The 11,591-nt window shown below is 35.8% G+C and overlaps 1 protein-coding gene across 1 annotated transcript; it reads right to left on the minus strand.

Annotated features, from left to right (window-relative positions):
- Nucleotides 1-240: 240 nt before the first annotated feature.
- Nucleotides 241-1,668, minus strand: LOC141631258 (uncharacterized). Its single transcript, XM_074443954.1, has 2 exons — nucleotides 1,398-1,668; nucleotides 241-1,127 (listed from the first exon to the last, which is right to left on the minus strand). Exons 1-2 carry the CDS (start codon nucleotides 1,666-1,668, stop codon nucleotides 241-243), a joined length of 1,158 nt encoding a protein of 385 aa, XP_074300055.1.
- Between the last annotated feature and the right edge of the window lie 9,923 nt (nucleotides 1,669-11,591).

Below are 11,591 nucleotides of genomic sequence, written 5' to 3' on the forward strand. Positions count from 1 at the left end.
TTATTATTATTTTTTATTACTATTATTATTACTATTATCATTATTATTATTATTATTATCATTATTATTATTATTACTATTATTATTACTATTATTATTATTATTACTATTATTATTATTATTATTATTACTACTACTATTATTATAATATATTTTTTTTGCAAGAAAAGCAAGCCATATATTCTTCCATAAAGGGAATAAAAGGCCAATCTTACAAAAGAGAACCACTAGTTACTTCTACTAACAACCATCATTGGGAGACTCTATAATCTCCTCCTCTTTAGAGGAGTGGGTTACATATAATAATCTAACACTAACAAAATATTGGACTCGTTTAACTATATAATCACACTGATGCTCTAGGCCACGAAAAATTCTTGTGTTACGCTCCTCCCAGAGGCTATAAACAGCTGCACCGAGACAGCTAGAGTACCACTTTGCCTTCCAATGTTTACAAACTCTTCTACCTGCTATGCAATGAAGCTCCTTACCTAGCTTTGTAGTTCTGTTTGGTATCCTCATCCATGCCAATAGCTGCCTCCATACTATACCAGAGTAACTACATCTAAAGAACAGGTGTTTATGCGTCTCATTATTAGCTTTGCAAAGTATGCATTGATTAATAATTGGTATCCCTCTGATATTCAACTGATCTATGGTAGCCAATTTCTGCTGCATAGCCATAACCAAAAACACACTATGTTTTGTTAAAATAGCACGATTCCAGGCAATAGTCGCCCAGCTGATGGTGCTGCATGTTTTTCGAAATTGTTCATATAGTAGGTGGAGCTTGAGGCATCCCTTTCTAACACAGCTCCCCAGTAAAGCTTGCATATTATCACCACAACCAGCCATTTCCATTAGCTCATCCCTGACCTGCAGATTACTCCTCCAACATTCAGAGTGATTACTCTTCTTTTGCATAATCCAGAAATTACCTGTTTTGATGTTGTAAGTGTAGTTCCAGGTGACCCAGAACCCATCTAATTGTTTGATAATCTCCCAAATCCATTTACAAATGATACATTTATTCAATGCTAGGATTTCCTTAATATTAAAGCCACCTTCCTGATATGGAGTACAACAGGAAGACCAACTTTTCATGATCAACTTCTTTTGCCCCTCATCTGTGTTCCAAAGGAAATTTCTGCAGAACTTAGTAATAAGTCTGATCACTCCTTTTGGTATCAATAAGGTGGAGGACCAGAACTGTTCTAAGCCAAAGATGACAGAGTTTAAGAGACTGATTTTCCCTATATAAGATAGCTTATGGTTGGACCAATGATTTAAAGCCCCCTAAACCTTTGTGATAAGATCAGAAAACATAGTCTTATTTAGTTTCCCTTCATTCAAGGGCACACCAATATATCTAAAGGGAATCTCACCTTAAGTGTAACCTGTTTCACTCAAAATTGCCTGCTTTATGCCTGCCCTTATACCTCCCATATATATGTTTGTTTTATCTGGATTAGCAGACAACCCATACATCTTTGGAAAAGAATCCAGTGATGTAGTGACAGCTTTGACAAATGGAACATCTCCTCTAACAAATAACATCAAGTCATCTGCAAAAATTAAGTGGTTCAATCCAATCCTCCCACACTTAGGATGATAAGAAACCTGGTGTTGCCTATGAATGCCTCTCAGAAGCCTAGATAAGATCTCCATGCTCATGACAAAAAAAAAAGAGAGGCGGTCTCCTTGTCTTAGTCCACTAGCCCCTTTAAAAAACCCAACATGCCCCCACTGACCTTCAAACTAAACCAAGTAGAAGTAATACAACCCAGTACCCACCGTCTAAATCTCTCAGGAAGTTTGAAGTGCTGCATCATTTTATCAATAAAATCCCATTGGAGGGAGTCAAAAGCATTCCTTATGTCAACCTTAATTAAGCACCTAGGGGAGACACCCTGCTGTCCATACCTTTTAATCATAGATTGGGTCAACATAATGTTTTCAAAAATACTCCTCCCTCTGACAAAAGCCCCCTGCTCCTTTCCCACAATATCAGGTAAGAAAGGCTTCAATCTTGAAATAAGATCTTGCTAACTATCTTATAGAAGACAGTGCAACAGGCTATAGGTCTATAGTCCATGATAGTAGAAACCACTAGTTTCTTAGGAATGAGGGCAAGCAAGGTAGTATTTGCTTGTTTGGACATATTCCCAGACTTGAAGAAACCTTTGACAGCATTAATAAACTCAAACTTGATAGTTTCCCAAGAAGTTTTAAAAAATTGAGCTGAAAAACCATCCTGCCCAGGACTCTTGTTGGAGACAATGGAAAAGAGAGCTAGCTTAATGTCCTTGTCATCAACCTCCATGCAAATCTCCTCACAACTAGATTCAGGAAACCTAGGTTCTTCCAAAGATTCCATTAGTGAAGAATCTATTGGACTGTGTTGGCCTAACAACCACTAATAGTACTCAATAAATGCCTGATAAACAGCAGACATCCCCTCCCTTTCCAAGCCTTGTCTATCCTTGATCCTACCAATGAGACTTTGATGCTTTCTAGCAGCAATTCTAGAAAAATAGTAACTTGTGGGTGCATCATTATACTTGGATGTTCTGAATCTTTGCTCTCTGGAGTAGGGAGCTGTGTTCAGCTTTCATTAGGATCAGTTAAGTCTACAATAAATCCTGCTCCATAGCCAGCATAGCAGGATCCAATGGGTTAGCTTGAAGACTAGATTGGCAGTCATGCAAATTCTTTTGTGCTTCTTTAACCTTCCCAGAAATCCCAGAGTAGGAAGTCTTGTGAATGTCTATGAGCTTTTGTCTAACATTTTTCAGTCTAGAAAATAACCTGTAAATAGCATTGCCCCTGACAGGGATATCCCAAGCCATCTTAACAACCTTCCCATAATCTGGATGTTCTTCCCAACAATTTAAGTAACTGAATCTTTTTTTCTGCTGAGATTTATCAATGGTAACCACTAAAGGGGAGTGATCAGAAACCCTTGAAGATAGAACATTAACCTGAGTGGAAGGAAAATGGACCAACCATAAAGGATTAGCTAGCACTCTGTCCAATCTAGACCAAACCTTGGTAATGGCTTCTCTTTTGTTAGTCCAGGTAAACTCACAACCAAAGCTCTATACATCCTCAAAGTGGCAATCTAACAAGCATTGATTAAAGGCCAACATATCCTTAATAGAGGGGGGATTAGGACCAATTCTCTCCTCCATACTTCTCATAATATTCCAATCTCCCATCAAAATCCAATTGGTAACCTTAGGCTGCAAACCTCTTAATTCATTCCACAATCTATCTCTATGATTAGCATCATTACTCTTATAGACAAAAGATACATGGACAGTCTTATTTGAAACATTATGCATAAATTCTAGATGAACTAATTGGTCATGAACATAAGAAGAAATCAAAGTTACCCTTCTAGTGTCCAAGAAAACCCATATCCTACCATTGTAATGGTGGGAATAATTATTCATCACAACATAAGAAGGAAAATTCCTATTAATAGCAGCAAAATTATTTAGTTTAACTCTAGTTTCCAACAAGCCAAGTACCTCAACTTTATTCCTTCTAAGATAACCCTTAACCTCCTGCTGCTTTATTGGATCATTCAGCCCTCTAATATTCCATGCAGATATTATCATTGACCTGGGTATGGTGGCTTCTCTGCCAGAGGAACCTCCACCTCACCAGAATCCAATATTGTCCTCTCCCCCTGCAGCACAGAATAAGGATTTTAAACTGGCACACCATAGTTAGGATTCATTAGCATTGTCTCTTCTGAAGTGTCTTCCTCCCCCTACTGACCAATCTCCTCCACAGTATCAGAACACAGGTGACCTAGCATATGGGATCCTGAGCCTGCCTCCTTATTATCAGAGGAAGAACTAACCCCTGAGTGTGAAGGAAGTGAGCCTAGCATAAGGCATTCTGAGCTCTGTCCCTTCTGCCCAATAGGCTGTTCAACCCCTAATGCAAAATAACTATGGCCTAACCCATTGCATTCTGAGTCAGATGCATCTGAACTATTGGAGTGAATATTGACTTTCTGGGGAAGTGCCCTATACTACTGCACCACGTTCTTAGCCTTCTGTTTCTCTTCCAATTGTCTATTGATTTTTGTAAATTTGCAATGTTCCTTGGTGTGACCCAACTTCCTACAACAATGGTTATAGTATGGTAACCACTCATAGATAATCCTTTGTGTGGTTGCCCCATGATAAGGAGATATAACTTGGACACTGTTAGGCAAGTCTTCAGCTACATCCACTTCCACCAAGACCCTAGCAAACATTAGCTTAGAAGAGAAACAGAAGGCTAAGAAAGTGGTGCAGCAGTATAGGCACTTCCCCAACTCGTAGAAATAATATAAAATAACAATAATAATAATAATAATAATAATAAAAATAATAATAATAATAATAATAATAATTAGAATAATTAGAATAAAAATAATAAGAATAATAAGAATAATATTAATAATAAGAATAAGAATAAGAATAAAAATAAGAATAAGAGTAAGAATAAGAATAAGAATAAGAATAAGGATAATAATAATAATAATAATAATAATAATAATAATAATAATAATAATAATAATAATAATAATAATAATAATAATAATAATAATAATAATAATAATAATAGTAATAATAATAATAATAATAATAATAATATTATTATTATTATTATTATTATTACTATTATTATTATTATTATTATTATTATTATTATTATTATTATTATTATTATTATTATTATTATTATTATTATTATTATTATTATTATTACTCTTACTCTTATTCTTATTCTTATTATTAATATTATTCTTATTATTCTTATTATTCTTATTATTATTATTCTTATTCTAATTCCTATTCTAATTCTTATTCTTATTATTATTATTATTATTAGTATTATTAGTATTATTATTATTATTATTATTATTATTATTATTATTATCCATATTATTATTATTATTATTATTATTATCATCATTACTTACTCATTATTATTATTTTATTATTCCGTGTCATACACAACTCGTATAAATAATATAAAATATATAATTGTGAAATACGTGGTATTACAGTCTTCCCACCTTAAAATGAACTTCGTCCCCGAAGTTTGCCTCACTCTCTCCTTTCCTCAAGTCTCCTCAAGTCTCATCACCGATTCTCAAGTACTTTCTCGAGGTTCTTACTGTCATTATCACTCTCATTTTGCCAATATGATTCTCACCTCTCTCACCAGGCCCACACAAGCTCACACGTTTTCGTTTATCGTATATCCTCTCTTTTCTCATACGCTACTCATGTGTATCTTACGCTCGTTTTCCCGCTTTAAATTCCCAATTGTTACATTCACTCTCCCTAAAAGAGAATTTCGTCCCGAAGTTCAACTATTAAACCTCATAATGTGCTCTCATACGTTCATTACAAAATTCCACAAATGACTATTTTCCGGGTTCAACACTCTCTCTTACGCATTGCAAATCCGTAATCAAACCTCATGTAGTTATAATTCCATTAATATAATCCCCCTCCACAAGCCTCCCAAAAGGTCAAGCGCCAGGTCCAACCTACGGTTCCAATCTATAATCCCATATATAACTCCCAAATCATGTTGGTTATATGTATACGTATCTATCACGGGGTATAACTCGATTATTATTACGTATCTATATCACGTCAAAACTCATACATTCACATGTATGCACATCAATCACGAATAAGCGGACTTCATGAAACAATTAAACAATTCCAAAATTACTCGTAATGTGACTCAACCATGAACAACACTTCTATTTCCATACACCATGCCATGCATGTACCGCGTCAACTCCACCACATGATCGCACATGTGTTTCTATATCCGTTCCCATCTATCATCAACACTTTCGCTCATACGGAAGGCCACAATACGCAATCATGCAACCTAATACTGTGCGACACATAATTTCATATTTCATCTTGCTTTTACACAACAAAATAGAATCACGTCAATTAACACACATTAAACAAGATTATCACATCATTTCGGTCGTCAATCCACTCATGTCGAATCAACAATTTCCATTTACTTGCAAAATGTCACACCATATAATCAAACGTAAAAAATTCATAAAATATCACCCATGTAAGGTCAACATGCTTATCCAACACATGTCAACTAATATAAACCACGAAATAAAGGTACACGCTCAATATTTGGTCAAATATATAAAAAAAAGGTCAAAGCAGGTCACTTGGTCGAGTGTAGGAGGCCACTCGGCCAAGTAGGCGACCACATGATCGAGTGTCACCTGGGCATAATGTTTTCATTCTCAACTGGATTCTAAACATCCCTACTTCATCACACAAATGCTAGTAGACTCTGATGGTGACTAATACACCATCGAAAAACCAAATTTTAACACAAACCCTTGGCCTTATAGCTATTATTATTACACAATTAAGATGAAATATCCGAGACATACTACCGACACAATATACTATTTCATGGACACGGCCTAACCACTCATTATTCTCAAGGGATAATAACAACATCACCCTCAAATGGACAATACAACAAGATCACGATGTATACCATGGACGCTTTACCTAATGATTGGGAGTGTAATACCCGTCCTTTTAGAGACCCGTTGACCGTCGTTGACTGACCTTAGACACTTATCTAGACTCTCGGAAACCTTACGAGTTAACCTTGTGACGCTGTGAGCCTTTGAGTTCGTGTTACTCTATCTAGCAGAGGCTACTCGATCGAGTAACTTAGTCACTCGATCGAGTAGAGGTCACTCAATCGAGTAAGTTGTTTAATCGATCGAGTAACGTGAGTTCAGCCGGGAATTATAAATCGTAATGTTGTGAAACCCAAATCATTTCCTTTCCTTTTCTCCTAAACCTAGATGCCGTCATATCATTTCTATTTCACCTTGAGTCACCTTTTTGGAGCCTTTGAGGGTGGAGATACCATGGGGATGGGAAGCATGAGTCGGGTAGCGGTTTTGGCGCCAGATTGCTTTGTATAGGTATGTTGTCATCATCATCATCGTCTCCCTTGGTTTCAGTTGTGTTTATGGTATTAGTAATAGATGGTTATGTTGGTTGTTATAGGTGATTATGGTGATTGCTTGTTATCTTATGGTCGTGCACGGAATCGCTGCGGTTTGCTAAAGGTTGGTTTTCCTACTCAGTACTATTGGTTCTCTAGAGTGTCGATTGTGTTGTATAATTTGTCTAGTGTCGTTGTTGGTGGTGTAGATTGGTTATTGCTGACCGTTGTTATTGTATAATATGGTTGGTTGCGATTGTTTGTCTGTGGTTCTCGAGGTGCGTCCTCGGCTGAGTGGAGTCACTTGCGGGAGTAGCTTCACGCCCTTGATTCGCCCTCTGTGGAACCTTCCACAGAAGGGGATGTGCACATTAAGGAACATGGGTTATCGTTCGGATTAGATGAGCGGGGCTTAGGTGGGAACGACTGCGGTCCCCCGCTGGTGGTGTGGATAACTAGTTGCGATTGGTAATCTGGCAGGACTGGACCTTCGGGCAGTCAGAGGTGTGTGGGTTATTGGAGGACGTGGTGTATGCGTGATACTATGTTTGTTGTGTCTGCCTCGGTATTTTTTCTTCAATTACAGACCTTGTGTGGTGTTGTTGTGTTGTCTTCTTGTGTTGTGTCTGCCGTGATCCACTATGGTGAGTAGTCAGTCTTAGCAGGTTGATGTCTGGATCATAACTGGGTGCTTGGAGGGACGAGTCTACCACGAGTTTTGGCAGAGATAGATTTACATAGTGATAGTAGTCACGAGTTATATCTTTATTTTGTTTATATCACTTGTAATACAATTTAAATGTTCTTTTATCGACGTTTGATTATTACTGTTCCTCGGGAAACCGAGATGGTAACGCCCTTATCTGCTACGGAAGGTCTTGTTAAGGCTCCTTGTTAGATGGGGGTGTTACAAAGTGGTATCAGAGCGATTTTGGAACCTGTAACTAATGAGCCCAATGAACGTAATGAGTCTAATGAAATGAACCTGGTGTATTTATTTTGGGTGAGAAGGCGCCCTCATTTCAAAATCATGGCCCCAATATGCTTAAGCCAGCCACCGAGAATGGGGATATCGAGTCGGGAATTGTGTGCATGGATGTGTATGATTAATAGGTTATAAATAGTTGTGATGGAGTCTATGGTAATGTCTAGTACGTGCAAATAGTAACGATTAACTATGAAGGGCTGTGAATCGTTGGAAGTGTGTGTGGATGTGATAAGGATGGTGTATATGCTAGGAGTTTCATACGAGTATTGGATAATGTGAAAGTTTATAAAACCCCTATTTAACTTATTTAATAGATTTTATAAATTACTCATTAATTTATCTCATGGATCTAGTTGCATGCAAAATGAAATTATACAAAATAAGAAGATTAAGAAGAAAATCAATTCTCCTTACATTGTTGTAAGGTTCGAAATAGGGCACCAAAAGAGACTCCTTGTCTTGTAGATCTTGAGCTATTAGTAAATGGATGATCCTCCAAAACTTCAAGTATTCATATTGGAATACCTCATCTAAGTTGAACCAAGACAAACCCTTAAAACTAATTAAATTGCTAACTAGGTAATATAATTAGTAACCTTATATTAATCTAATAAAAATGATATTACTACTATAGTAATGTAGAATGATTTTATTAGATTTCTTACTTAAACCATTTTGATCTAAAACTTATTTTAGAGAGAAAAAGAAGGAGAGAGGAGGAGAAAAAGAGATGAATGAATTATCAAAATAAGAAAACAAATTTTCTTATTTGTCTAAGGGTCTGCCATTTGGGAAGCCTCACAAGGCCAATGCATGGCCTTCACCTTTTTCTTTTTCTCTTACCAAAATGTGTAGGGTAAAAGCTATGGATGGTTAGGTGATGATTATGTTTTTAAAACAATTTAAAAACATTTTACAATAACCATAAAATACCCATTATTTCGGTCCATCCATAATGTGTACATCCAATTTATTTTTTGTCAATTGTCATTTTGTAATGTTGTGTGACATGTGACAACTCACATGTTATTAGTCTCACTAATTTACATTTAACAAATTAAATGTTATTCATAAAATGGACAAATCAAATTTTAACTAATTAAAAGGTAATTCACAATTACATATCATAAAATGGATCATGTTAATATAATCTACAACACTTTGTAATTAAGATTAACCATTCTTTATTAATTGTTTCATAAACAAATTTTAGTAATATAACATTTTAATTACTAAATCGAATCTTATTTAATTGAATTACAATAAGATATATATATCCTCATTCATAGATGTAAATTGTTCAATTATAAGGAATCAATTAATCTGTATCGATATACAATTAATTAAATTATCTATTAAGAGAATCGTCCTTTAGGTGTGACCTTAGGGATCAACTAATCACCACCGTCAAACGATAGTAATGTCAAACACTAGTTAGCCAATCATTACCGATTAATGTTGATTAGTTGACATATATAAATTAATCATCCCTACACGTACTCTTATCATGAGTTTCAATAATGTGATCGCACTATTGTTGAGGACACAAACTCCAACAATCTCCCACTTGTCCGAGACAAGTGTGCGTCACCAATTCTCTTGTCCTATTACAATCTCTCACTCAATGCAAGGTGTCTTGCAGGCCGTTCTTGCATGTGATCAGATCAAGAGTGGTTTCCTCGATATGGAGAGTAACTGCTTGACCGGAATTATCTACCGTAGATACTTTCCGAGCGTTGCCACGCATTTTCAGTTTACTACTCCTCGAGTGGCCTTGAGATTTCAAATAACCCTGACAAGGGGTGGACAATTCCTATCGCACTATTCCTTTCGTACACCCACAGTTCGTCATGACCCAAAAGGTGCACACTCACCCCCTTTGACAGAATGGATTGGGGTAAAAATCAAAGTCAATCAGAAACTGTGTCAACTTGGGCGAACAGTCTCTAGTCAAAGAATCTACTCAAAAGAATACTATAGTAGCTTTCGCCACGACCAGGCTATATATATGTTACCATAACTCTATAAGCGGTCACTGCCCGACAGAGTGTCTCATACAGTCTGCCTATGTGATCGACTAGTCATCTCTTATGACTCTATAGCACTTGAACTTGCCACCAATCACATCACACTCTAGTCACTTGGATACGTCACCTCATATAAGCAACTAGGGGCCAATACTATGTTAATCCAGTTCACTTTAATAGGGTTCAATATTGTCTCAACAACCTATTTGGATATAACAAAGTAATAAAAGAGTTTGTAATTAAACTCTAACGACGAATGTATTATCACATATGTAAAATTGATACAATATCAATTACTACATAATCTATAATCCATTTTTTATTTTGTATATGGTTGTAAATTTCAACTGAATTGAAATGACATAACTTGTCATGTTAAGCCCTTGAGAAGGCTTTGGTTAGTAAGTCTCAGCAACACTTTGTACTTAACTAACTATACTATATACCTTTTCCCTTTGTTATGTATAATCTTTATTATAAAACTTTTGAGTACGTGTCTAGATCCAATCTAGACATAGGCTCTCTTGCATTATAATAGCTCCCACTGTCCTCACAGTGAGTAGGGATAGGATCTTCGGTTATTGGAACGAACTACCGTAGTTCCTCCAATTCACAAAACCGAATCCTAATATCATCCCTTCCTTCTTGCATATCTCATTATTGCAAGTGTACTCAATTTCGGTTGTGCATATCTCATTGTTCAACTGCCTAAGATGTTTCTAGCAGATATCCTCCTTAAATAATATAGCCCAGATGGTTCTCTAACCATCCTTATGTGTTTAGAATATGGTTTTTGTGTAACTCCTTGCACATAAATCCATCTCATTTGTAAATTCTTAGCTTTATATCTATAGTACTTCCTGAGTACTAACTAATGAACTATGTGGCTATATAGAGACTTCTCTCAAGGATTCGATTTGTAACATCTCGTTATACTCCAAGTATACGAGGTTTAAAAATGGTAATACATCTTAGCGTAATGAATTAATCCGGCAGCGGAAGCAAATGGATTCAATTCCTTCATGTTCAATACTTTTGAACTTGTCAAGATTCTTATTAACATAAGAATATTAACTTTAACGCTAATATCCTCTTTGATCTATCTTTATAGGCATGGATACCTTAGAGATGTATTGTTCTTCTCCTAAGTCTTTCATCATTCACAATGATCAATATGTCACTTACATATAAGACTAGTAACACCACATTACTCCCACTAAACTCCATGTATAAACAAAACTAATCGACAACTCGAGAAAGATTTATGACATGATCAAAATACACACTTTAACTCCTTAACATCTACTTAAGACTTCTTCTTAAGTTTTCATCCTACCTAAGGATAGTAGTGATTTTAAAAATTCATGCAGGATGATTTTAAAATCCAACCATTACAGAATCCGAATTCAATGAAACTTTGTTGTAGCATGTAAAACTCTTTGCAATAAATTAACCAAGCTAAATGAACATCTTCATGTTTATGCTCAATTCGGACTCTTGTGGAGTTTAAACTAGATAAAGCATCTTAATAAGTTACAGGTTTA

Source organism: Silene latifolia, chromosome Y (genome assembly GCF_048544455.1).
Source record: "Silene latifolia isolate original U9 population chromosome Y, ASM4854445v1, whole genome shotgun sequence".
In the NCBI taxonomy this organism is placed as follows: domain Eukaryota; kingdom Viridiplantae; phylum Streptophyta; class Magnoliopsida; order Caryophyllales; family Caryophyllaceae; genus Silene; species Silene latifolia.